At 43.7% G+C, this 27,492-nt stretch overlaps 1 protein-coding gene and 1 non-coding gene across 5 annotated transcripts in view; one reads left to right on the top strand and one right to left on the bottom strand.

Annotated features, from left to right (window-relative positions):
- LOC106595078 (rho guanine nucleotide exchange factor 1) overlaps window positions 1-27,492 on the bottom strand; it is a 51,568-nt gene that overhangs the window by 23,545 nt on the left and 531 nt on the right. For all 4 annotated transcript variants that reach the window (XM_045712925.2, XM_082961220.1, XM_082961225.1 and 1 more), the window contains exons 2-8: window positions 5,043-5,129; window positions 4,676-4,789; window positions 4,101-4,199; window positions 3,491-3,533; window positions 3,263-3,368; window positions 2,862-3,002; window positions 292-321 (exon numbers count right to left, since the gene is read on the bottom strand). In XM_045712925.2, coding sequence (XP_045568881.2) covers window positions 292-321; window positions 2,862-3,002; window positions 3,263-3,368; window positions 3,491-3,533; window positions 4,101-4,199; window positions 4,676-4,789; window positions 5,043-5,093 — 584 coding nt within the window. In that variant the 5' untranslated portion in view covers window positions 5,094-5,129. The remainder of the gene's footprint in view (window positions 1-291; window positions 322-2,861; window positions 3,003-3,262; window positions 3,369-3,490; window positions 3,534-4,100; window positions 4,200-4,675; window positions 4,790-5,042; window positions 5,130-27,492) is intronic.
- On the top strand, window positions 10,464-10,539 carry trnaa-ugc (transfer RNA alanine (anticodon UGC)). Its single transcript has one exon. It is a non-coding gene; the product is annotated as a tRNA-Ala (tRNA).

The following is a 27,492-nucleotide window of genomic DNA, read 5'->3' as shown; positions in this document are numbered from 1 at the left end:
ACCTACAGTACTGAAGTCTACACAACGTTCACCTACAGTACTGAAGTCTGCACAACGTTCACCTACAGTACTGAAGCCTGCACAACGTTCACCTACAGTACTGAAGTCTGCAAAACATTCAACTATAGAGCAAAACAAACTCATTGAGGAGGAGGTCAAATAAGTATAAGGCATGTATGTATGGACTTTAAAACATCAATGAATCTAAGCAGGGAGCTGGACAAAACATGTCTAGCATGCATTGACGGAAGTGGTTCAGACACACACAGTACCGTGAAACACAGAACTCACCATTTCTCCTCGTCTGCGACGATGGAGGGACTGAAAGAGAGGAGATGAATAGATATTAAAGAGATAGAGAGAGAAAGATAAGTGCCGACATTGCCAAGTCTGTAGACTTACCGGCGGAGTCGATTAAGTGGCATTTTCCCTCGCTCTTTCTCGACCGATTCTTAACTCTGTTTTGGGACGGTGGAATCTGAAGCGACTAAGCTTCTCCTGATCCAACTCAAATCTGACTGCAGTGATATTGTGTTCAGAGCAGAGGCTACTGAACATACTCTGATCTTTCCAACAAAAAAAGGGAAAAAATAAAACAAATGAGAGATGCATTAATAGCTGCACCCAAAACAATGCACAAGAAACTATTGACAATTGTTTTAAAACTAAACACAAAAATCGCATAAATGTAATCTGTACAAATCTATCCAATCTGCTTTTCTGCACAAGGCAAGGTACTAGCTGTCTAACTATCTGCAAAAGATAAGTGTGAAGTCAAGGCACAGCTGCTCTCTGGGAGTTGTCTGCAGGGGGGGCGGGAAAATCTAACAATGCTTCAGGACAGCGGAAATGACTATTTAACTGTGTTTTAGTCTGATGCAACAAGCAGGCAAGAATATGGAAATTAGATCCTACTGTTTTTCTTTTCTATTAACATAAAGAGAGGGGAGGGGTTTCCTCGGGATTCCCCAAGTCAATCAGGACACCAAGCCCATCCCTCCATTCCACTGACTGACCAATGGGAAACAGAGGAGGTGAGATCACCATATTGTGGCGGAGAGACGGGGAGCAGCTGAACGAGGGGGAGTGTGGGATTGTGGAGGAGAGCAGAGGATGGTGTAAGTGAATCTAAATGGGCAGAAAAAATGAATAACTCTTTTGTAGTTAGGAGATAGAGAGTTGACAGAGAGTAACAGAGAGAGTTGATTGAGAGTCAGTAACAGAGAGAGTTGATTGAGAGTCAGTAACAGAGAGTTGATTGAGAGTCAGTAACAGAGAGTTGATTGAGAGTCAGTAACAGAGAGAGTTGATTGAGAGTCAGTAACAGAGAGAGTTGATTGAGAGTCAGTAACAGAGAGAGTTGATTGAGAGTCAGTAACAGAAAGAGTTGATTGAGAGTCAGTAACAGAGAGAGTTGATTGAGAGTCAGTAACAGAGAGTTGATTGAGAGTCAGTAACAGAGAGTTGATTGAGAGTCAGTAACAGAGAGAGTTGATTGAGAGTCAGTAACAGAGAGAGTTGATTGAGAGTCAGTAACAGAGAGAGTTGATTGAGAGTCGGTAACAGAGAGAGTTGATTGAGAGTCGGTAACAGAGAGAGTTGATTGAGAGTCAGTAAAACAGAGAGAGTTGATTGAGAGTCGGTAACAGAGAGAGTTGATTGAGAGTTGGTAATAGAGAGAGTTGATTGAGAGTCAGTAAAACAGAGAGAGTTGATTGAGAGTCGGTAACAGAGAGAGTTGATTGAGAGTCAGTAAAACAGAGAGAGTTGATTGAGAGTCGGTAACAGAGAGAGTTGATTGAGAGTTGGTAATAGAGAGAGTTGATTGAGAGTCAGTAAAACAGAGAGAGTTGATTGAGAGTCGGTAACAGAGAGAGTTGATTGAGAGTCAGTAACAGAAAGAGTTGATTGAGAGTCAGTAACAGAGAGAGTTGATTGAGAGTCAGTAACAGAGAGAGTTGATTGAGAGTCAGTAACAGAGAGAGTTGATTGTGAGTCAGTACGTTTATGATGTGTTTGGCACTGCCTGCTGACAAGCTTTTCATACTTCCTCCACAGACAATACAGTAGTAACCAGAGGAAAGGGACTTATGCATTGGGCATATCCCTTTTCCTTTTGTTGGTCTCTCTCTTACAGTCAGTCTTTCATCCTCTCTCTTCACACTGCAGGTTAAAGAGCTTGTCTCCTGCTCTCCTCCTCACTTGTTCCAGTGTTAATTCATTGTGTCTGGCCACTGGGTCAGAGATAGATGAACTTCCCCCTACATTCTCTCTGTGTCCGGCGGCCGGACTGCATCAATAACACTGCACTGCCCCTACTCTCCCTTCCTCCCTTCCTCCCCATCCTCCCCCTCTCCCTTCCTCCCCCTATCCCTTCCTCCCCCTCCCTCCTGTTGGCAGCATGCCAGGGGAGAGCCTCCCTGCCAACGTGGCACTGCTGACTATCCTTCTCCCTCCGCTTCCTCTCCTCCTCCTCCCTTTCACCCCCTCTGTTCCAATCACTGTTGTCCCTCTTTCTTTTCACCCCAAATCAGTCTCTCTCCTCCATGTCTTTAATCATCCATCTATCCTCCTAGTGGTCCCTGTGTGTTGAACTGGTTGTGTCACTGAGTGTATTTCTGCACCATATTCTAGAAATGTCCGCTGAGGGACTGGAACTGTGATGTCTAGAGGCCCGTGATGTCATCATGATACTACACAGCATTTAATTTAATTCAAATGAAACTTGCCCCCAAACGAAGCCATGGGAGGTTTAACTTGGCTAATTAGACTGTACCTTTATCTATGAAGCTACATAAAAGCTACACGCCATGTAGTACTGCATTATGACAGTCAATAATCCACCCCAGCCGTCCACTCACTGGATCTCAGACATTTTGTCCAGCAGGGTCTCTGCCACGGCCTTCTCCTTCATCTCCATGGGGATACGATCGGTGGGGTAGTGAGACTCCACCTCCAGCAGCTCTGCCGCGTTAGGGGTCATACCCATCATCCTCTTCTGCCTGAGGGGGGCACAGCAGGAAGTATCCCTTTAAGTATGTACATCTCACACTGTATAACTGTGATCAGTCTGACATTATCGCTGAGGGCTAGTTGGTACACATGTGTGTATGGGGAGCAACAAGACAGTTTGTGTTTAGGGCAGATACTATTTTAACCCAATGTTATCACTGGTGAGTCAATAGGTGCTGTTTCACTGGTTCCATAGATATGGCTGATTTTGACCAGGTCACTGCTGGTTCTATGGATGTGGGCGTGTCACCTAAAGTCTTCCAGCTGTCGCAGCACCTCTGGGGCCTGAGCCAACTGGACATCCTGGACAAACTTCCTCTGCTGCTCCTCACTGAGCAGGTCTGGTCTGGTACGGTCTGAGACAGAGAGATTACATACACACCATTATCCAGATAATGCTGAGTAGACCAGTGGTGGAATAGCAGTGTGACGGCTGCATTATCTACAATGACAAGAGAACGATCGTAGGAGGGCTTACCCAACTCAAACGACACATTGTGAGGGATTTGCACTCTGAGAATCTGTGTGGGTTGAAGAGAAGGAGGGAGAGAACATTTCATTTGACATAATGATAATAAGCATCACACTGACTTCTACAACAACATTTGTATAGAAATCTCAAACAATGCAGTACACCACAGTCACCACCAGATGTCACTTGAATACCATTTTATTTATGCAGGCAAGAGGAAAATTAGAAAACAGAAGTCATTTCTACTCCATGAGTCTCTCTCTACCTCTGAATGTTCCAATTAACTTTCACTAAACTTATCCTTTTAGAATAGAGAGGGAGTGTAAAACAGAAAAAGAGCAATAGAAATAGCCATTTTTCCCAAAGGTCATTCCCACGACCCAAACAGGAAGTAGTTTGTCAGCGTGAGAAAGTGTGAAACACTGAGTAGAGGGAGAGACACACAGGGCGAGAGGAAGAGGGGTATAGAGGGTACAGCCGGACAAACGGCCAGTAGCAAGAAACCAGAGGAAGTACGGTACAGAATAGGTACTAAGTACGGAACAGAACAGTGAGGTGCCATTCTGGCTCTGGGCTCTACAGTCGCTTCTTAGCTCCCTGTGTTTCTTGCACTTACAGCGCCCTTGTCCAGGAAGCTGTTGTAGAACTCCACAAACTGCTTCTTGGTCTCTTTGGTATTGAGGTTCTTGAAGAGGTCAGCATGGAGGTAACACAACTGAGTGGGGGAGGAAGGGAGAAAGAGAGAGCGAGAAAGAGAGAAATTAGGAAGGGAGCTAGAAGATGCGAGTACCACACACAAACCATTTTCTATAACACTATTAGGAGGTCATTTACGCAGCCGTATGCAGACTTTCTACAGCATATTGTGACACTATGGAGGACAGATAAGTGATCGGTATGGTCGGCGGAGGACAGTCTGGTGTATATTAAAAGGTGCATCGCTAGCTACAGGGACAGGCAGGGGAGAGGGAGGCTGTCTGGGCTGTGGAGGGGTAACAGTACCTGGGTGGATCACGGTGTCTGCATGCAGAATAAAAGGGAGAGACAGGCATGCTTAATATCACTGGAGATACACAGAAACATAGCTACACATGGAGCAGACAGACACTCATCACACACTAACATGGACATAAACACCCACACACACACCAGACAATACATCACCATACACACACACACTGTAGTTCTCACCAGGGAGGAGCAGTCGAACTGCAGGATGACGTGCTGAAGGAAGACCAGCAGGTGGGTTGGCCGACTCTTCACTAGCTCTATACTGGTGAAGTGACTGCTGTGGTCATCCACCGTCTGGGATGGACAGAGAGAGGGGGGGGGATTAGAAACAGTAGATATATTGAGGGAGAGGTAAGGAAAAGAGGAGGGAAGAAGGAGACAATACAGAGTGAAGGACAGATTAGATAGAGGACATTGGTGGACAGGGAATGAGGAGAAGGGTAGAGAATGGAGTATGTGAGAGGGACAGAGAGAAAGGTCAGAACAGATATGATCATTCATCAGTCTATTGTTCGCTACAGTTCATTGTCATCAGGGAGTTACTCACGGGGTCCAGATCATTCTCAAAGTCCTCATCCTCGGCCCCGATGATGCTCATGGCTGGGTTAGACCACTGAGCCCCAAACGCTCCCCACTACAGACAGAGACACAGTTAGACCACTGAGCCCCAAACGCTCCCCACTACAGACAGAGACACAGTTAGACCACTGAGCCCCAAACGCTCCCCACTACAGTCAGAGACACAGACCACTGAGCCCCAAACGCTCCCCACTACAGACAGAGACACAGTTAGACCACTGAGCCCCAAACGCTCCCCACTACAGACAGAGACACAGTTAGACCACTGAGCCCCAAACGCTCCCCCCTACAGACAGAGACACAGTTAGACCACTGAGCCCCAAACGCTCCCCACTACAGACAGAGACACAGTTAGACCACTGAGCCCCAAACGCTCCCCACTACAGACAGACACAGTTACAGTGAGGGAAAAAAGTATTTGATCCCCTGCTGATTTTGTACGTTTGCCCACTGACAAAGAAATGATCAGTCTATAATTTTAATGGTAGGTTTATTTGAACAGTGAGAGACAGAATAACAACAAAAAAATCCAGAAAAACACATGTCAAAAATTGATTTGCATTTTAATGAGGGAAATAAGTATTTGACCCCCTCTAAATCAGAAAGATTTCTGGCTCCCAGGTGTCTTTTATACAGGTAACGAGCTGAGATTAGGAGCATACTCTTAAAGGGAGTGCTCCTAATCTCAGTTTGTTACCTGTATAAAAGACACCTGTCCACAGAAGCAATCAATCAATCAGATTCCAAACTCTCCACCACGGCCAAGACAAAAGAGCTCTCCAAGAATGTCAGGTACAAGATTGTAGACCTACACAAGGCTGGAATGGGCTACAAGACCATCGCCAAGCAGCTTGGGGAGAAGGTGACAACAGTTGGTACGATTATTCGCAAATGGAAGAAACACAAAAGAACTGTCAATCTCCCTCGGCCTGGGGCTCCATACAAGATCTCACCTCGTGGAGTTGCAATGATCATGAGAACGATGAGGAATCAGCCCAGAACTACACGGGAGGATCTTGTCAATGATCTCAAGGCAGCTGGGACCATAGTACCAAGAAAACAACTGGTAACACACTACGCCGTGAAGGACTGAAATCCTGCAGCACCCGCAAGGTCCCTCTGCTCAAGAAAGCACATATACATGCCCGTCTGAAGTTTGCCAATGAACATCTGAATGATTCAGAGGACAACTGGGTGAAAGTGTTGTGGTCAGATGAGACCAAAATGGAGCTCTTTGGCATCAACTCAACTCGCCGTGTTTGGAGGAGGAGGAATGCTGCCTATGACCCCAAGAACACCATCCCCACCGTCAAACATGGAGGTGGAAACATTATGCTTTGGGGGTGTTTTTCTGCTAAGGGGACAGGACAACTTAACCGCATCAAAGGGACGATGGACGGGGCCAGGTACCATCAAATCTTGGGTGAGAACCTCCTTCCCTCAGCCAGGGCATTGAAAATGGGTCGTGGATGGGTATTCCAGCATGACAATGACCCAAAACACACGGCCAAGGCAACAAAGGAGTGGCTCAAGAAGAAGCACAATAAGGTCCTGGAGTGGCCTAGCCAGTCTCCAGACCTTAATCCCATAGAAAATCTGTGGAGGGAGCTGAAGGTTCGAGTTGCCAAACGTCAGCCTCGAAACCTTAATGACTTGGAGAAGATCTGCAAAGAGGAGTGGGACAAAATCCCTCCTGAGATGTGTGCAAACCTGGTGGCCAACTACAAGAAACATCTGACCTCTGTGATTGCCAACAAAGGTTTTGCCACCAAGTACTAAGTCATGTTTTGCAGAGGGGTCAAATACTTATTTCCCTCATTACAATGCAAATCAATTTATAACATTTTTGACATGCGTTTTTCTGGATTTTTTGTTGTTATTCTGTCTCTCACTGTTCAAATAAACCTATCATTAAAATTATAGACTGATCATTTCTTTGTCATTGGGCAAACGTACAAAATCAGCAGGGGATCAAATACTTTTTTCCCCTCACTGTAGACCACTGAGCCCCAAACGCTCCCCACTACAGACAGAGACACAGTTAGACCACTGAGCCCCAAACGCTCCCCACTACAGACAGAGACACAGTTAGACCACTGTGCCCCAAACGCTCCCCCCTACAGACAGAGACACAGTTAGACCACTGAGCCCCAAACGCTCCCCACTACAGACAGAGACACAGTTAGACCACTGAGCCCCAAACGCTCCCCACTACAGACAGAGACACAGTTAGACCACTGAGCCCCAAACGCTCCCCACTACAGACAGAGACGCAGTTAGACCACTGAGCCCCAAACGCTCCCCACTACAGACAGAGTAGATCTGGGACAATAAACAGAAAATTATCGACACCGACCATACCGATCACTTATTGCCGGCATTTTGCTGATATCGGTCATTACAATAAGTAGCCTATACTAGAGAAATGAAGTTTGAAATGAAATAAGTTTGCTAATGTGGGTGATAATGGGACAATTTTTAAACTGTGGTGCACATTAATGTTATAAACTTATAGTTCTATTTATTATTATCGCACCAATTCAGGCAACTAATTGCGATGTGGAGTTTTGGCACCATGAGGAGACAGAAAAGAGAGAGAGGACATTACATCATCTGACACCACCACAACCTGCTGAGTGACACTACGAAAGTCAACCCACACCGACCTCGGCCTCACCCACCACACACACACTTACATTCAAGAAGGATATATATATATATATATATATATATGCTAACCCATGGGTAGGCGACCCTGGTCCTGGAGTGCCGCAGGCACTTCATGGTTTTGGTTTAACTGACCTGGTCGACCAGGTGTGTTGATTTTAGCCAATCACTGAACTGATCAATTAGGTCAGTTGGTCAGGTGTGGTGCCTAGTTGGGACAAAATCCTGCAGCACCTGCGGCACTCCAGGAACAGGGTTGCCGACCCCTGGCCTAGCCTATAGGACCCCATAATTATACTACTAAAGCCTTGTTCACACTGCAGGCACCTGCATATTTAGCTAAAAGAAATCCAGGTTAGCAGGCAATATTAACCAGGTGAAATTGTGTCATTTTGCGTTCATTGCACACAGAGTCAGGGTATTTGCAACAGTTTGGGCCGCCTGGCTCGTTGCGAACTAATTTGCCAGAATTTTACGTAATTATGACATAACATTGAAGGTTGTGCAATGTAACTGGAATATTTAGACTTAGGGATGCCACCCGTTAGATAAAATACGGAACGGTTCCGTATTTCACTGACAAGAAAAACGTTTTGATTTCGAGATGATAGTTTCCGGATTCGACCATATTAATGACTTAAGGCTCGTATTTCTGTGTGTTATTATGTTATAATTAAGTCTATGATTTGATAGAGCAGTCTGACTGAGCGATGGTAGGCAGCAGCAGGCTCGTAAGCGTTCATTCAAACAGCACTTTCGTGCGTTTGCCAGCAGCCCTTCGCAATGCATTGCGCTGTTAATGACTTCAAGCTCATCAACTCCCAAGATTAGGCTGGTGTAACCGATGTGAAATGGCTAGCTAGTTAGCCGGGTGCATGCTAATAGCGTTTCAAACGTCACTCGCTCTGAGACTTGGAGTAGTTTTTCCCCTTGCTCTACATGGGTAACGCTGCTTCGAGGGTGGCTGTTGTCGATGTGTTCCTGGTTCGAGCCCAGGTAGGAGCGAGGAGAGGGACGGAAGCTATACTGTTACACTGGCAATACTAAAGTGCCTATAAGAACATCCAATAGTCAAAGGTATATGAAATACAAATCGTATAGAGATAAATAGTCCTATAATAACTACAACCTAAAACTTCTTACCTGGGAATATAGAAAACTCATGTTAAAAGGAACCACCAGCTTTCATATGTTCTCATGTTCTGAGCAAGGAACTTAAACGTTAGTTTTTTTACATGGCACATATTGCACTTTTACTTTCTTCTCCAACACTTTGTTTTTGCATTATTTAAACCAAATTGAACATGTTTCATTATTTATTTGAGGCTAAATTGATTTTATTGATGTATTATATTAAGTTAAAATAAGTGTTCATTCAGTATTGTTGTAATTGTCATTATTACAAATAAATACATGTAAAAAAATAAAATAATTATAATAATAATAATAAAAAAATAAAAAAAATATGTAAAAAAAAAAATCGTCCGATTAATCGGTAGCCGTTTTTTTTGGGGGGTCCTCCAATATTCGGTATCGGCGTTGAAAAATCAGAATCGGTCGACCTCTAGTTAAAAGTGACCAAATCAGATGTGTGTTCAGACAGCAGTCATTAGCTGACACGGCCAAGCTAGTTGTCATAGTAACCACTGGTGTGTGGCAGTGGTGTAGCAAAGATTTTTATAACTAAACCAAGATAGACCACAGCCTGTCGTTTCAAATGGAAACAAATGAGTCAGGGTGGGCAGAACAAGCAAGGAGGTGGGCAGGGCAGAGCCAAGCACAAGCTAGCGAGATCCTATTGGCCCGTTCTAGCATACATTTGCACATTTCCATTATGGAATGCCTACTCTGAAGTGTGCAATAACTCAATTCACCTTTTCACTTGTTCTAAGCAATGCCATTTTTTTTTACTTTAGCAAAGGGTAAAGTCTAGACAACTTTGTCCACAAGAGATTATAGTTTTGGGAACAGGAAACTGTATTGAGATCAAAGGTTTAATCAATGAGAAAATGTGCAGAATGTCGGCCAAAATCCATCTCGTTCCACCTTCTCCCACTGCCGGCCACTGGGCTTCCTCTCACCGCCATTATTGGTAGTGAGTGGGAACGCCAAGTGGATGCTTCACATTTATACATCCGGTGAAATATCTTCCTCATTGTTCTATCTGTGGGTGTACGCTGACTGGTGGTGGTGCTTGTGTTTCCTCTCACTCAGAAGTTATGTATCAAGTTAAAGTGACAATGCCTGCCATGGACGTTTCCCAGTTGCTTTGAATGTTCCAAAATCATAGTGTAAGAACACTTAAAGCCTCAAAGGATAAGACGGTCCAGCTTTCAAAAGGAGTCCTTTTTGGCTAGCCACAGCAGTCAACTAACTAGCTAGGTAGCTGTTAGCTTTCTAGCACATTCACTAATTTGCTTGTCAAACTGTCAAGATATGTCAAATAACTTGAGGGCAAATAAATCAGATTTGACTGTTCAGACAAGTCGCATAGCACCTACGAAGGTGGTTTGAAATGTGGCTTGAAACATCTGATTCCATCTGCCTTTTGGCTGTTGAAATTGCAAGAAAAATAACAGATTCGAATTAGATGTGACTGAAATCCACATTTTTGGCATAAGGAGTTGGGGGAGGGGTTAATTTCACTGCACCTATCCTGTGTATATGACAATTAAACATTATTTTATTTAGGGAGGGGCTAAACTCTGGTTAGGGAGGGGGGGGTCCCGTGTGGCTCAGTTGGTAGAGCATGGTGTTTGCAACGCCAGGGTTGTGGGTTCGATTCCCACGTGGGACCAGTATGGAGAAAAAAATGTATGAAATGTATGCATTCACTACTGTAAGTCGCTCTGGAGGGGGGTAAACTCTGGTTAGGGCCTTTGCTTGCTTATCACGACAGGTCATTACTGACGCAATTGACTGCAAGAAAATAAAAAAGGGGCCAATTTAAATTCTCCAATCAATGTTTGGAGAATGGCTAAATATCTAGCGCCATTAAAATCCTGGAGTGTTTGACTAATTAAGTAGAATCAAGGTGCTTTCTGCAAATCACAAATTCTTCTTCCTCCAGGCTCCTCTGAAACATTTAGATTTGGGATCGTAGCTTGGAGGGAGTTAGAAAGGGGGATAAATATACAAACAGTTGGACATGCCTTGCCAAAACCCAGTTTACAGCTGAGCATTCAACAAAGTTTAACTAAGCCTGAGCCAATAACGCCCTGAGGGAGATGGGTCCCCGTGAGAACTCACAACAGTCAGCGACGGCTAGGCCTGTCCAGAAACAACCCCCAAACCTTGAACTCTACCGCTAGACCCTAGGTTACACCTTCAGTATTTGCAGATCTGTAGACTGTAGGAATGGAATACGCTACACCAGCAATAACTTATGCAATAACTTCTTTAGGCGCCTGTGTGTGAATGAGGATGTGAGCGGGTGGGTGTGGGCCTGTGAAAGTGTAAAACACATTTTGTAGAAAGAGTTCAGCGTATCTACATGACTGAGGCGCGATAGCAGCAAATGTGTTGGGTTTGAGAGTGAGGTTAGGTAAGTGACAGAGACTAAAATAGCACATTGTCTTGTAAGGAGAAGTGGTGTTGCTGGTATGAGTTCAGAGGCTATAGAGGTCAAGGAGAGATGGAAAAATAGAGTTGGAGGAGTAGAGAACATGTGGTCATTCACGGTCATGTGTAGAGGTAAGTAAACCAGGGAACTGAGTGGAATGCACAAACACATGCACAAAGTAGGGTGAAATAATCCCACACACCAGTTGGTAAACCTTCCCCTCAGCACCACACATACCGACCGCTGTTGTTAGTAGCCTGAATCAACCAATGCCTGGGCTGCAATTACAGTAATCTTGTTCACCACACACTTCTGTCCAATTAGCCTGGGGACGAGGTGACATGTAAAGTAACACCGCTGCAGCAGCCCATCATTTACCCGACCGTACAGTTACATCACCATGGCTACCACAGAGGCTGAACGTACTGCTGCCTGGTGGAACTATGACATACTGTCACATGAAGTAGTATCCACTCCAGTGCAGACAGTGTTGGGATACTATAGCTTCAATCTGAGAGGGTCCCTTCTACTCTCCTCTCCTGACATACTGAACATTCCACAGCATGGCACCAGACTACACCAGTCTCTTCCCCTTCTCATCTCCTTGACTTCTCGTCCCCTTCCCTTCTCATCCCGATACATGAAAAGGGCTGGATGGGGCTGTTCTGACAGTGAGGAAAGGAGAGAAACTAATTACAGACTATTGGGACGTGACTTGGTGAGGAAAGGAGACAAGGAGAGGAAGTTTATTCAGGCCATTATTGGGACGTGGCCCAGAAGAGCAGGAGAGCCCTGGAGCTCCTGAGGCAGCTGTGCTACTCCTCCCACGCTCCTCTCCCCCTCCCCTTTCGTCACATTCCAAGGATAATTAGTTAGGTGTCAGCTGGCATCAATCTATTGATAGCTATCAGGCATACATGCCTCTGTACTTGGGTGTTTCTGTGTGTTAATGTGCAGGGGAGGGCTTGTGTGTGCATCTATTATAAAGCACCTGTTACAACTCCTAAACTTAGCAAAAAAAGAAACGTCACTTTTTCAAGACCCTGTCTTTCAAAGATGATTCGTAAAAATCCAAATAACTTCACAGATCTTCACTGTAAAGGGTTTAAACACTGTTTCCCCATGCTTGTTCAATGAACCATAAACAATTAATGAACATGCATCTGTGGAACAGTCGTTAAGACACTAATAGCTTACAGACCGTAGGCAATTAAGGTCACAGTTATGAAAACTTAGGACACTAAAGAGGCCTTTCTATTGACTCTGAAAAACACCAAAATAAAGATGCCCAGGGTCCCTGCTCATCTGCGTGAACGTGCCTTAGGCATGAGGACTGCAGATGTGGCCAGGGCAATAAATTGCAATGTCCGTACTGCGAGACGCCTAAGACAGCGCAGTGGCAGACCACGTGTAACAACACTGGTACAGGATCGGTACATCCGAACATCACACCTGCAGGACAGGTACAGGATGGGAACAACAACTGCCCCAGTTACACCAGGAACGCACAATCCCTCCATCAGTGCTCAGACTGTCCACAATAGGCTGAGAGAGGCTGGACTGGGGGCTTGTAGGCCTGTTGTAGGACAGGGCCTCACTAGACATCACCGGCAACAACGTCACCTATGGGCACAACCCCACCGTTACTGGACCAGACTGGACTGGCAAAAAGTGCTCTTCACTGACGAGTCACGGTTTTCTCTCACCGGGGTGATGGTCAGATTCGCGTTAATCGTCGAAGGAATGAGCGTTACACCGAGGCCTGAACACTGGAGCGGGATCGCTTTGGAGGTGGAGGGTGCGTCATGGTCTGGGGCGGTGTGTCACAGCATCATCAGACTGAGCTTGTTGTCATTGCAAACAATCTCAACGCTGTGCGTTACAGGGAAGACATCCTCCTCCCTTATGTGGTACCCTTCCTGCAGGCTCATCCTGACATGACCCTCCAGCATGACAATGCCACCAGCCATACTGCTCGTTCTGTACGTGATTTCCTGCAAGACAGGAATGTCAGTGTTCTGCCATGGCCAGCGAAGAGCCCGGATCTCAATTCCATTGAGCACGTCTGGGACCTGTTGGATCGGAGGGTGAGGGTCATTCCCCCCAGAAATGTCTGGGAACTTGCAGGTGCCTTGGTGGAAGAGTGGGGTAACATCTCACAGCAAGAACTGTCAAATCTGGTGCAGTCCATGAGGAGGAGATGCACTGCAGTACTTAATGCAGCTGGTGGCCACACCAGATACTGACTGTTACTTTTGATTTTGACCCCCCCTTTGTTCAGGGACACATTATTCAATTTCTGTTAGTCACATGTCTGTGGAACTTGTTCAGTTTATGTCTCAGTTGTTTGATCTTATGTTCATACAAATATTTACACGTTAAGTTTGCTGAAAATAAACGCAGTTGACAGTGAGAGGACTTTTATTTTTTTGCTGAGTTTATCTCCATTTTCACTTGAAACACATTCATATTATATGGTTATTCAACATGTTTTGTTTTACAGCATTTCTTAGTTCCACCAGGCAGGTAGGTCAGTGTGAGAGAGTTGTATTAATAATCACTGAGTCACTGTTACACCAGCTCTAGCACCAAGACCACAATCCCCATTGTGTAACCGTTTGAGCAAACAAACACCCACCGTGTCACCATTTACACAACCAATAAGAACGCAGGACACTGAGGGGCCAAACGATGACCTCACCCCACTGTGAGCTTCTTCACTGTCCATGATACCTTCACTGTCCATGATACCTGTCAATCAAGTTTCTTCAATGACAGTCACATTACAGTGACTGTCAGTCAGAGCAGTTTGTGTCAGCCAGTCAGAATCAGAATAGGAAGCATCATAGAAATTCTAGTTATATGGTGCCTGCCAATCCCAGTAAGAGTAGAGCATCACAGACCGCTGGAGTTTAGATAATGTCAACAGAGCCAACTGGTACAACACTTTAGAGGGATGAAGCCTTAGACAGACCCTTATGCAGTGGTGGAAAAAGGACTCAATTGTCATACTTGAGTAAAAGTAAAGATACCTTAATAGAAAACGACTCAAGTACAAGTCACCCAGTAAAATACTACTTGAGTAAAAGTCTAAAAGTATTTCATTTTAAATATACTTAAGAATCAAAAGTAAAACTATAAATAATTTCAAATTCCTTATATTAATTTTCTTGTTTTTTTTATTTACGCGTAGCCAAGGGCACACTACAACACGCCGACATAATTTACAAACGAAGCATTTGTGTTGAGTGAGTCCGCCAGGGCAGAGGCAGTTGGGATGAGCAGAGACCTTCTCTGTTTAGTGTGTGAATCGAACCATTTTCCTGTCAAAATGTAACGAGTACTTTTGGGTGTCAGGGGAAAAGTATGGAGTAAAAAGTACATTATTTTCTTTAGGAATGTAGTGGAATAAAAGTAAAAGTTGACAAAAATATAAATAGTAAAGTAGATACCCCAAAACACGACTTAAGTAGCACTTTGAAGTATTTTTACTTATCTACTTTACACCACTGCCCTTATGTGACTGGTGAGAGTCATATAGTACAGTAAAAATAAAAGCAACAAAGAGAAGGAGGGTTCTACAGTATCTATCAATCATAGAAGCCAGTCTTTCATCCCATCTGAAAACATAAAGTAGGTGCATTTCTAAGTACCAAACATTCATTCATTGTGTCAGCTAAGGTCACTCTTCACCCCAAACACCCGGTCCCGCACAATAGCCTGTTTCCGGTCTCCTGTGCCACTAAGACAGCATGGCCCTGAAATAGAACAGAGCCCTAATGGAAGCTAGCTGTGTCTGTGCTCTTTTTATCTGGCCTTCTCATCAGACAAGGCTTCATTGCACTGAATGAGTCCTGGCTTCTCTGGGGTCCTATGGCCCTGGCCGGGCTCCGAGGGGGTGTCCCCAGAGGCGCCTGAGTAGAAAGGGAGCGGGAGGCACACAGACAGGAAGTGGGTGTAATTTCCTCAGGAAACGATCAGAGCCATTTCCTGTTCGACCTGTCCGCAAGAGTCATGTCGAGAGATCGAGAGAGCGAAAGAGAAGACGAGAGAGAGAGGATGAGAAAGAGGGGAGGAGGGATGAGGAGAGGATAGAGGAGTGATGGTGTACAAAATGAGAAAGAGAGAAAGCAAGCTAGAAAGAGGAAGGATGGAGCATGGCAGAGGGGAACAAGGTCAGGGGTAAAATTAAGAAATGACACCCTTCTCTTTACTTGAACTGTGCTCATCACCTCTGTCGCTCAGAAAAGGAAGTTGGCAAATACTTCATGAACGAAATCAACCAAGGAAAGATGATTGAGAAACAGAGAGAGTCGAGGACACGTGGGTAAAACTGAGATATGGTGTGAGAAGCACAGTGAGGCCCTAGTACTGCTCACTGCCATCATGTGTGCGGGGGTGTGCGGATCAAATCAAATGTTATTTGTCACATGCTTCATAAACAACAGGTGTAGACTAACAGTGAAATGCTTACTTAGGGGCCCTTCCCGACATTGCTTACTTACAGGCCATTAATTAACCCAACAAAAATACAATGTGTGTGGTGTGTTGGGCAATGCAGGGACTGAAGTGTGAAATTCCTGGGCTAACTCAGGTTAATGAAGGATAATCATTCATAGCTGACAACTGTTGCAACACCACTGTGGTCAACCCATTTACATCAACACTGCAGATTACACACCACAGTCCAGAGTAGATACATTGATGTTCCAACTGCAAGTGAGATTAGGGATTAAATACAGTTGAAGTCAGAAGTTTACATACACCTTAGCCAAACACATTTACTTCATTTTTCACAATTCCTGACATTTAATCCTAGTAAAAATTCCCTGTTTTAGGTCAGTTAGGATCACCACTTTATTTCAAGAATGTGGAAAGTCAGAATAACAGCAGAGAGATTTATTTATTTCATCACATTCCCAGTGGGTCAGAAGTTAACATACAATCAATTAGTATTTGGTAGCATTGCCTTTAAATTGTTTAACTTGGGTCAAACGTTTCAGGTAGCCTTCCACAAGCTTCCCAAAATAAGTTGGGTGAATTTTGGCCCATTCCTCCCGACAGAGCTGGTGTAACTGAGTCAGGTTTGTAGGCCTCCTTGCTCGCACACACTTTTTCAGTTCTGGCCACACATTTTCTATAGGATTGAGGTCAGGGCTTTGTGATGGCCACTCCAATACCTTGACTTTGTTGTCCTTAAGCCATTTTGCCACAACTTTGGAAGCATGCTTGGGGTCATTGTCCATTTGGAAGACCCATTTGCGACCAAGCTTTAACTTCCTGACTGATGTCTTGAGATGTTGCTTCAATATATCCACATACTGTTCCGTCCTCATGATGCCATCTATTTTGTGAAGTGCACCAGTCCCTCCTGCAGCAAAGCACCCCCACAACATGATGCTGCCACCCCCGTGCTTCACGGTTGGGATGGTGTTCTTCAGCTTGCAAGCATCCCCCTTTTCCCTCCAAATATAACAATGGTCATTATGGCCAAACAGTTCTATTTTTGTTTCATCAGACCAGAGGACATTTCTCCAAAAAGTACAATCTTTGTCCCCATGTCCAGTTGCAAACTGTAGTCTGGCTTTTTTATGGCGGGTTTGGAGCAGTGGCTTCTTCCTTGCTGAGCGGCCTTTCAGGTTATGTTGATATAGGACTCGTTTTACTGTGGTAATAGATACATTTGTACCTGTTTCCTCCAGCATCTTCACAAGGTCCTTTGCTGTTGTTCTGGGATTGATTTGCATTTTTCACACAAAGTACGTTCATCTCTAGGAGACAGAACACGTCTCCTTCCTGTGCAATATGATGGCTGCGTGGTCCCATGGTGTTTATACTTGCGTACTACTGTTTGTACAGATGAACGTGGTACAGGCATTTGGAAATTGCTCCCAAGGATGAACCAAACTTGTGATGGTCTACAATTTTTTTTCTGAGGTCTTGGCTGATTTCTTTTGATTTTCCTATGATGTCAAGCAAAGAGGCACTGAGTTTGAAAGTAGGCCTTGAAATACATCCACAGGTACACCTCCAATTGACTCAAATGATGTCACTTAGCCTATCAGAAGCTTCTAAAGCCATGACATAGTTTTCTGGAATTTTCCAAGCTGTTTAAAGGCACAGTCAACTTAGTGTATGTACACTTCTGACCCACTGGAATTGTGATACAGTGAATTATAAGTGAAATTATCTGTCTGTAAACAATTGTTGGAAAAATGAATTGTGTCATGCACAAAGTAGATGTCTTAACCGACTTGCCAAAACTATAGTTTGTTAACAAGAAATTTGTGGAGTGGTTGAAAAACAAGTTTTAATGACTCCAATCTAAGTGTATGTAAACTTCTGACTTCAACTGTAGGTACAAAAATTACCCCAAATTAGTCATACATATATACAACAGTACATTTGTTTACATAGCAGAAAGTAGTATTGGGTAAACAAAGATTGTCATTCACAATTCAACATACTGTAATAGCAGACTCTGGACCTAAATGGATGTTCCAAAAGAGAGAGATCTAAGACAGAAGAAAGAACCAAGAGAGGCAAAGAGATGAGAATGAAAGAGTAAAAGGAGAGAAGAGAGAGAGAAGTGTCAGGAGGATGTGTGATGGAGGGAGGGGAACAGCTACGCTGAAAGTGGTGTGAATATGCCCTCATACCACATCCTCTCTATCCATCCCTCTTACAGTCTGCTTCTCTCGCTCTCTTCCTTCCCTCCCCGTACTCTCTTCTCCCCTCTCTCTCCACCTTCAAATCAATCTCAATCGCCAAGTTGCAGTTGTAAATGAGAACTCGTTCTCAACTGCACTACCTGGTTAAATAAAGGTGAACTAAAATAAAAAAATAAATCTTGGTTGTTATGGCCACTCCAATACAGCCAAGCCACTCATGACCAGAACAGTAGAGCCAATTACGTCATTTAACAGCCATTACGCACTGGCTAACATAAGACTAGCAACTCAAAACGTCCTCACCCCTAGAACACCAGTGGTGTGTTAAATCCCCTGCATCTCTTTCTGTCCCGATTTCCTATCCATTAGAGCCAAAATATACTTCCATACCCCTGACAACTCCTTGGCATTACTTTCCCTACCCCCTATTTTTCTCTTGCTCTCCATGTAAGTGGTCACTGTTTCATGCTTCATGGAAACATTGGATAGACGAGGGCCAATTGACTGGCACGGATTGGGTTCGCAGTGAGCCTCCTGCCTCTTTAACTGGTTCCAAATGTGTGTGTGTGTGTGTGTGTGTTGGTGTGTCTGGATAGTAGGGTAATTGCGCAGGCCAAACACAGAGGCCTTTGATTACCATTTGGGTCGTGGAGAAATGTTTTCATTCATTCAGAAGGGATGTATGTGTAAGGGGTGTGTGTGTGTGTGTGTGTGTGTGTGTGTGTGTGTGTGTGTGTGTATATGCATGTGTTGGCAGGACACGTTTTACCACCCCTATGTCCAGCGGTGGCTGATGATGACTTGAGGACTGCAGCACATAAAGCAGCTATGTCCGGCCAGAGTGTTGGAAGAGCTTTCCCAGAACCCCAATCTGGGCTGGCTCTGAACATGGAGGTAGCAATACCGCCGCCCAACAGACACGCCCCTCCATGACGGTACGGCCCACATAACGCACCAACCATGCAACACAGTCCTGCTGCATTCATATCCTCCATCTTAACTTAGCTCTATTACCGAGGCACCATAAACCACATACTGCAGATAGCATCATTATTGGGCATTTCTGTTAAATTTCCCAGTGAAAATGGCCTAATAATTAATATCTTCAGATTTAGTCATACAGCTCTGTCTCCCCCTTTTCTAACCAGACTTTTAGAAAATAATGTGTATACAACTCATTCAGAGCTGTAAATGTTAAGATAGTGTCGTGTCCTAACCCCTCTCGTTGTTTACATTAGTAACCTCATCAGCCCTGCTGCACTGTCAACATGGAGGGGTAATTTGAGGCTGCTTGTTCTCGTGATGGTGGTGTGTGTCTAAACCTCCACTCTTGTTCAAGTCCCACTTCTTGCAAGTTATCCCACCCACCCCTATCCCTCTCTCTCCAGCCATCCATCCCCAAGAGTAAACACAGTCCATGAAGCCCAGTCTTTTCCACCCTGACCCAGGGAATGAAAGAGCTCCTTCTCTCCCTCCGGTTCTCGACCAGTCTGACTCACATTCTGACTGAGGGGCAGAGCTGTTTCCATGTCACACCTGTCTGTATGTCTGCCAGCCAACACAAGAGAGACACAAACACAAGGCCTAATACAAAGACATAATACACACAGACAACTGTATACCACATACAGTATGTACAAATAGACTGTGCACACACACACACACACACACACACACACACACACACACACACACACACACACACCTCTTCTCCTCCCTACTACACACACCTCTTCTCCTCCCTACTAAAAGACTCAATCAGGGCTTGGGGATGTCACCACTTTGCACACATCTCCTTCACACATGTTCAGTTCCATTCCCCCGCCTCTACATAGTGTATCAGAGGACAGTGGGTTTGTCCTGGACTGTTCTGAACTACATGGCTGTGCTACAGGGCAGACACAGCACACTGAGACAGGAGAGAGAGATAAGCACTTCTACTGTACAAGCTGACAGTAAACCAGAGCTACCTGTTTTCACCTGAGAATACCCTGAGCTAGGCTAACTGAGAACCATCCCCCACCCTGCCGTTACGATCTCCACTTATTACAAATACACGGCTCATTTAACTGTCGTCTGGAATGCACACTAGGCTAATGGCAAACGGACATACAGTACGCACACACTGATGAACACACACGGTTCTTGGTTAGAAGATGCTCAGCTTCATCTTGCTCAAGGCCAGGATTAGTGCTGCTGCTTTCAGATCCTTCCGTCATGCCAGGGAGACCCAGGACGGCATAGCGCGCACACACACACGAGAGAGTGGCACTCTTCATTACACTTGATTAACATAAGAATCTGCACTGCAGATTACTCTACTCAACATGCCTTTATAGCTAAACTGAACAGCTGACATGTTGAGATGTTTCTTTTCTAAACCAGACATAGTAGTCCTATAGGGAATCCCTAGTAGTTGCCCCTTTGTCCAGAGGGACAGCCCCCTGGCTGTTGCATTGTGGGTAAGCGGCTATATTCTACCATCTGCTGGTTGTCTGGTCGTAACGCTCTGGCCTAGTTACTGAGCTCAGTGTACCTCAGCTGTAACTACACTAGGCCTAAACAAGCACTGGGATTCCTCTATTAATGCCCTGAGAGAATAGGATTGTGTACCTGAGAGAATAGGATTGTGTACCTGAGAGAATAGGATTGTGTACCTGAGAGAACAGGATTGTGTACCTGAGAGAACAGGATTGTGTACCTGAGAGAACAGGATTGTGTACCTGAGAGAACAGGATTGTGTACCTGAGAGAACAGGATTGTGTACCTGAGAGAACTAGGATTGTGTACCTGAGAGAATAGGATTGTGTACCTGAGAGAATAGGATTGTGTACCTGAGAGAATAGGATTGTGTACCTGAGAGAATAGGATTGTGTACCTGAGAGAACAGGATTGTGTACCTGAGAGAACAGGATTGTGTACCTGAGAGAACAGGATTGTGTACCTGAGAGAACAGGATTGTGTACCTGAGAGAATAGGATTGTGTACCTGAGAGAATAGGATTGTGTACCTGAGAGAATAGGATTGTGTACCTGAGAGAATAGGATTGTGTACCTGAGAGAATAGGATTGTGTACCTGAGAGAATAGGATTGTGTACCTGAGAGAATAGGATTGTGTACCTGAGAGAATAGGATTGTGTACCTGAGAGAATAGGATTGTGTACCTGAGAGAATAGGATTGTGTACCTGAGAGAATAGGATTGTGTACCTGAGAGAATAGGATTGTGTACCTGAGAGAATAGGATTGTGTACCTGAGAGAATAGGATTGTGTACCTGAGAGAATAGGATTGTGTACCTGAGAGAATAGGATTGTGTACCTGAGAGAACAGGATTGTGTACCTGAGAGAATAGGATTGTGTACTTGAGAGAATAGGATTGTGTACCTGAGAGAATAGGATTGTGTACCTGAGAGAACAGGATTGTGTACCTGAGAGAACAGGATTGTGTACCTGAGAGAATAGGATTGTGTACCTGAGAGAATAGGATTGTGTACCTGAGAGAATAGGATTGTGTACCTGAGAGAACAGGATTGTGTACCTGAGAGAACAGGATTGTGTACCTGAGAGAATAGGATTGTGTACCTGAGAGAATAGGATTGTGTACCTGAGAGAATAGGATTGTGTACCTGAGAGAATAGGATTGTGTACCTGAGAGAATAGGATTGTGTACCTGAGAGAATAGGATTGTGTACCTGAGAGAATAGGATTGTGTACCTGAGAGAATAGGATTGTGTACCTGAGAGAATAGGATTGTGTACCTGAGAGAACAGGATTGTGTACCTGAGAGAACAGGATTGTGTACCTGAGAGAATAGGATTGTGTACCTGAGAGAATAGGATTGTGTACCTGAGAGAATAGGATTGTGTACCTGAGAGAATAGGATTGTGTACCTGAGAGAATAGGATTGTGTACCTGAGAGAACAGGATTGTGTACCTGAGAGAACAGGATTGTGTACCTGAGAGAACAGGATTGTGTACCTGAGAGAACAGGATTGTGTACCTGAGAGAATAGGATTGTGTACCTGAGAGAATAGGATTGTGTACCTGAGAGAATAGGATTGTGTACCTGAGAGAATAGGATTGTGTACCTGAGAGAATAGGATTGTGTACCTGAGAGAATAGGATTGTGTACCTGAGAGAATAGGATTGTGTACCTGAGAGAACAGGATTGTGTACCTGAGAGAACAGGATTGTGTACCTGAGAGAATAGGATTGTGTACCTGAGAGAATAGGATTGTGTACCTGAGAGAATAGGATTGTGTACCTGAGAGAATAGGATTGTGTACCTGAGAGAATAGGATTGTGTACCTGAGAGAATAGGATTGTGTACCTGAGAGAATAGGATTGTGTACCTGAGAGAATAGGATTGTGTACCTGAGAGAATAGGATTGTGTACCTGAGAGAATAGGATTGTGTACCTGAGAGAATAGGATTGTGTACCTGAGAGAATAGGATTGTGTACCTGAGAGAATAGGATTGTGTACCTGAGAGAATAGGATTGTGTACCTGAGAGAATAGGATTGTGTACCTGAGAGAATAGGATTGTGTACCTGAGAGAACAGGATTGTGTACCTGAGAGAATAGGATTGTGTACCTGAGAGAATAGGATTGTGTACCTGAGAGAATAGGATTGTGTACCTGAGAGAATAGGATTGTGTACCTGAGAGAATAGGATTGTGTACCTGAGAGAATAGGATTGTGTACCTGAGAGAATAGGATTGTGTACCTGAGAGAATAGGATTGTGTACCTGAGAGAACAGGATTGTGTACCTGAGAGAATAGGATTGTGTACCTGAGAGAATAGGATTGTGTACCTGAGAGAATAGGATTGTGTACCTGAGAGAATAGGATTGTGTACCTGAGAGAATAGGATTGTGTACCTGAGAGAATAGGATTGTGTACCTGAGAGAATAGGATTGTGTACCTGAGAGAACAGGATTGTGTACCTGAGAGAACAGGATTGTGTACCTGAGAGAATAGGATTGTGTACCTGAGAGAATAGGATTGTGTACCTGAGAGAACAGGATTGTGTACCTGAGAGAGGGATTGGCGGAGGGTGGGGAGTGTGTGTGTGTGTGTGTGTGTGTGTGTGTGTGTGTGTGTGGCGTGCGTGCGTGCATTCGTTAGGGCTGGGCGAAATGGCCTACAAATCATATCTCCATTTTTTCTAACTTATGGGCGATTCACGATGTATACAGTTTCTCTAAATAGGCTTTGTTGTACAATTAAAGGTCAAATGCACTGCATTTCAAACAGTCAGCAATAATCTAATGAATTCAGGACTTGTAAAATTATACCTAGGTTAAATATAAGCCTTCCACAACCATAAGACGCACTAATCAAAATAGTTTAACCTGCTTTTTTACAATAATCACTGATCTGGCTTTCAAGTCTGTCTATGAAAATGCCCTTTTTATTACAAATGTAACCAGAAACATGCACATTCACTAATAATGACTCACTTCTTGTAGCAAGGACTATAGAAAATTAACACCGGTCTCATCAACAACCTCTCAAGCACAAGTGCTAGCGAGAAGCCAGCTAATCTTTATATTTCAACTTCAGACAACTTGAATTTATTTGCTTGCTAACAAGGTCTAACTGTTGAATTGTTATGAACACATCCTTCTGTCCGTCTCCAACAGTTTGAACAGCATGCTAGCCTGTCCACTTTGTTCAGATGTTAAAATCGAATGGCTCTTATTTCTCAGAATGAGAACGAGTTGCCACTGAGAATGAGAACGAATTCTTTATATAATTGTGTTTTATGCTATAACAGTCTTTGGCTAAAATGCTGCTAGCAGTATGTGTTACTGCAACGCCACCGTGAGCGACAAACTGAGCATTCATTTTCCAGAATCAACATTCATTGATACTCCTGTTTCAGTAGTGTCTGCTCTGCCCCCAATTTGAGGAGTTGAGACATAAAAATGACATAGAGGAGTTAACCTTTCTAACTATTACAGTAAAACAATGTCTCAATGTGTTTCAGTCTCCATATGACCCATTCTGTTGGACCAAAGCTCAAATAGCGAGTTGAAACCGCTTGTCAGAGGAAGAAGTGATCTCTCATCTTTGTTGTTGTGAGTAGCAGGGGGAGGGGCTTGATGTGAGGGGGGGGAGCTGGGTGTGTGGGGGGAGGGGCTTGGTGTTCATGTGTAAATGGAAAGGTGCACAGTCTCAGCAGAAGAAGCAAAGGAGATGAGGCCAAAAAGACAACATGTTGAAAACAAGCAGACATAAACGCAATTTTTTTTTTTTTAAATAAACAATACCTTGATTCTTGCGATACGGGCATTTAGATATCACGCCAAAACATAAATTCAAATGATCAAATTCAATATATAACCCAGCCCTAGTATGTGTGTGTGTGTGAGTGAGAGAAAAGAAAGAAACTTCAATTAAATAGCCCACATTCCTTTAAAAGGAAGAGACGGTACCCATTGAGCTTCAGGCAAGACTGCACTTGCAGAGGTAGAGAAAGAAAGAAATAGAGGGAGGGATGACAGCGTTGTGTTGTTGTTCCTCTAACAGAGACAGGAAGCCTCTGTAGTTCAGTGGTTGCCGCTGACACATCACAACGCTCCAAGCCCAACCGCCGTTTCAGCATCACGTCTCATCTGATCAGTTCAGCTACAGAACTACTCCAAAACAACTACGGGTCAACCCACAGGCCCATAACAACAGACCATGGCTGAACTTGAGACAGTGTGGTGTTCAGATTCTGAGCAAAGGTCATACATAGCACCAAAACCTATATTTTTTGTGATTCAGCATTCACGATGTGGATGTGTTGTAGGCCCAATTCAGTCCCTTAGTAACACATAGACAAGGTTATTTTTGGAGTTCAATTGAGCCTGCGAAACTAAACAGCTAAATAAGTGGTGATCAACTCAAACCATGGATAATGGTCCAACCCTCTAGGTCTGATCAAGTACAATTGAAGTCAGAAGTTAACATACACTTAGGTTGGAGTCATTAAAACTTGTTTTCCAACCCCTCCACAATTTTCTTGTTAACAAGCTATAGTTTTGGCAAGTCGGTTAGGACATCTACTTTGTGCATGACAAGTAATTTTTCCAACAATTGTTTACAGACAGATTATTTCACTTATAATTCACTGTATCACAATTCCAGTGGGTCAGAGGTTTACATACACTAAGTTGACTGTGCCTTTAAACAGCTTGGAAAATTCCAGAAAACTATGTCATGGCTTTAGAAGCTTCTGATAGGCTAATTGACATCATTTGAGTCAATTGGAGGTGTACCTGTGGATGTATTTCAAGGCCTACTTTCAAACTCTGTGCCTCTTTGCTTGACATCATGGGAAAATCAAGAGAAATCAGCCAAGACCTCAGAAAAATGTGTAGACCTCCACAAGAGAGATTTGGTAAAAGTGCAAATCAATCCAAGAACAACAGCAAAGGACCTTGTGAAAATGCTGGAGGAAACGGGTACAAAAGTATCTATATCCACAGTAAAACAAGTCCTATATCGACATAACCTGAAAGGCCGCTCAGCAAGGAAGAAGCCACTGCTCCAAAACCGCCATAAAAAAACAGACTATGGTTTGCAACTACACATGGGGACAAAGATTGTACTTTTTGGTGAAATGTCCTCTGGTCTGATGAAACAAAAATGTTTGGCCATAATGACCATTGTTATGTTTGGAGGAAAAAGGGGGAGGCTTGCAAGCTGAAGAACACCATCCCAACCGTGAAGAACGGGGGTGGCAGCATCATGTTGTGGGGGTGCTTTGCTGCAGGAGGGACTGGTGCACTTCACAAAATAGATGGCATCGTGAGGAAGGAAAATTATGTGGATATATTGAAGCAACATCTCAAAACATCAGTCAGGAAGTTAAAGCTTAGTCGCAAATTGGTCTTCCAAATGGACAATGACCCCAAGCATACTTCCAAAGTTGTGGCAAAATGGCTTAAGGACAACAAAGTCAAGGTATTGGAGTGGCCATCACAAAGCCCTGACCTCAATCCTATAGAAAATGTGTGGCCAGAACTGAAAAAGCGTGTGCGAGCAAGGAGGCCTACAAACCTGACTCAGTTACACCAGCTCTGTCAGGAGGAATGGGCCAAAATTCACCCAACTTATTGTGTGAAGCTTGTGGAAGGCTACTCAAAATGTTTGCCCAAGTTAAACAATTTAAAGGCAATGCTACCAAATACTAACTGAGTGTATATAAACTTCTGATCCACTGGGAATGTGATGAAAGAAATAAAAGCTGAAATAAATCATTCTATTATTCTGACATTTCACATTCTTAAAATAAAGTGGTGATCCTACCTGACCTAAGACAGGGATTTTTTACTAGGATTAAATGTCAGGAATTGTGAAAAACCGAGTTTAAATGTATTTGGCTAAGATGTATGTAAACATCAACTGTATATTATTCGCTTGATCTTTGATCCCAGAATTTCTAAGTCACTGTTATTACAGGAGCTGGCTAACACCCGGTACTCTACCCTGCACCTTACAGACTGCTTTGCCCTATGTACATAGTGACTGAACACTGGTCACTTTAATCATGGTTACATACTACTTTACCCACTTCATATGTATATACTGTATTCTAGTCATGGCTCATCCTATACAACTACTGCTGTACACACCTTTTCTATTAATATACTGTCTATACCAGTTTATATATATTCCAGACTTTGACATTGCTCGTTCTGAAATGCTTTATTTATTTATTTGTACTTATTGGATTATGTGCATATTGTTGTGTAATGCTAGGTACTATTACCGCATTGTTGGATTCTAGAAACACAAGCATTTCGCTGACCTGCATATGCAATCAGTACATTTATTTGATTTTGATTTGTCGAGGATTAAACGGAATGATGGGGGAGGGGAGAGGCAAAAAAGGCCAAAAGTGGGATGGAGTCCAGTGACAGATGTGTGTTTGTATAGCTGCTGTACTTTTCATATAGAAAGAGAAACTAGTGTGATCAACTGTAAGCAGGAGAAATATGCTACAGTGTATGATACATCTACTGGTACAATCTCACAACTTGCTATCAGTAGGCTTTCTACCTTTGATAATGACGAACTATCTTATCAGTATAATGTGTGTAATTATGTCTAAATAACACTCCGACTTTAGGCTGGTTTAACAGCTAAATCAAACATGGCTATTAATGTTATTTGATAAAATATACTTTTTAGATTTTAAATGTCACATTGAAATACTCGTAAAAAGAATACATAGGCATGCAAATCATTGCACGTCGGCCTGGCCACATTGCTGGCAATAACTGCTATAGTTACAGAGTTACATTAAATAATAGGCTACAATGTTGCGAGTCCTTTTACAAACTATGTTCTTTGCAACATTTTTGTAACATGACGGTTAGCGATACTTTGTAGCCTGTTAAAAAATATCACTTGATTGAACAACAAATTAGCTAGCGACCTGACACGTACCCCTCAAATACCAGTATGCTTCAGCAAGTCCTACTTTGTAATAAATTAGTGTTTAATTAACTCTAAAACACCTG

Source organism: Salmo salar, chromosome 02, assembly GCF_965601325.2.
Source record: "Salmo salar chromosome 02, fSalSal1, whole genome shotgun sequence".
Classification (NCBI taxonomy): Eukaryota; Metazoa; Chordata; class Actinopteri; order Salmoniformes; family Salmonidae; genus Salmo; species Salmo salar.
The sequence above is the reverse complement of the archived record's forward strand: the minus strand, read 5'-3'. Positions and strand labels throughout refer to the sequence as shown.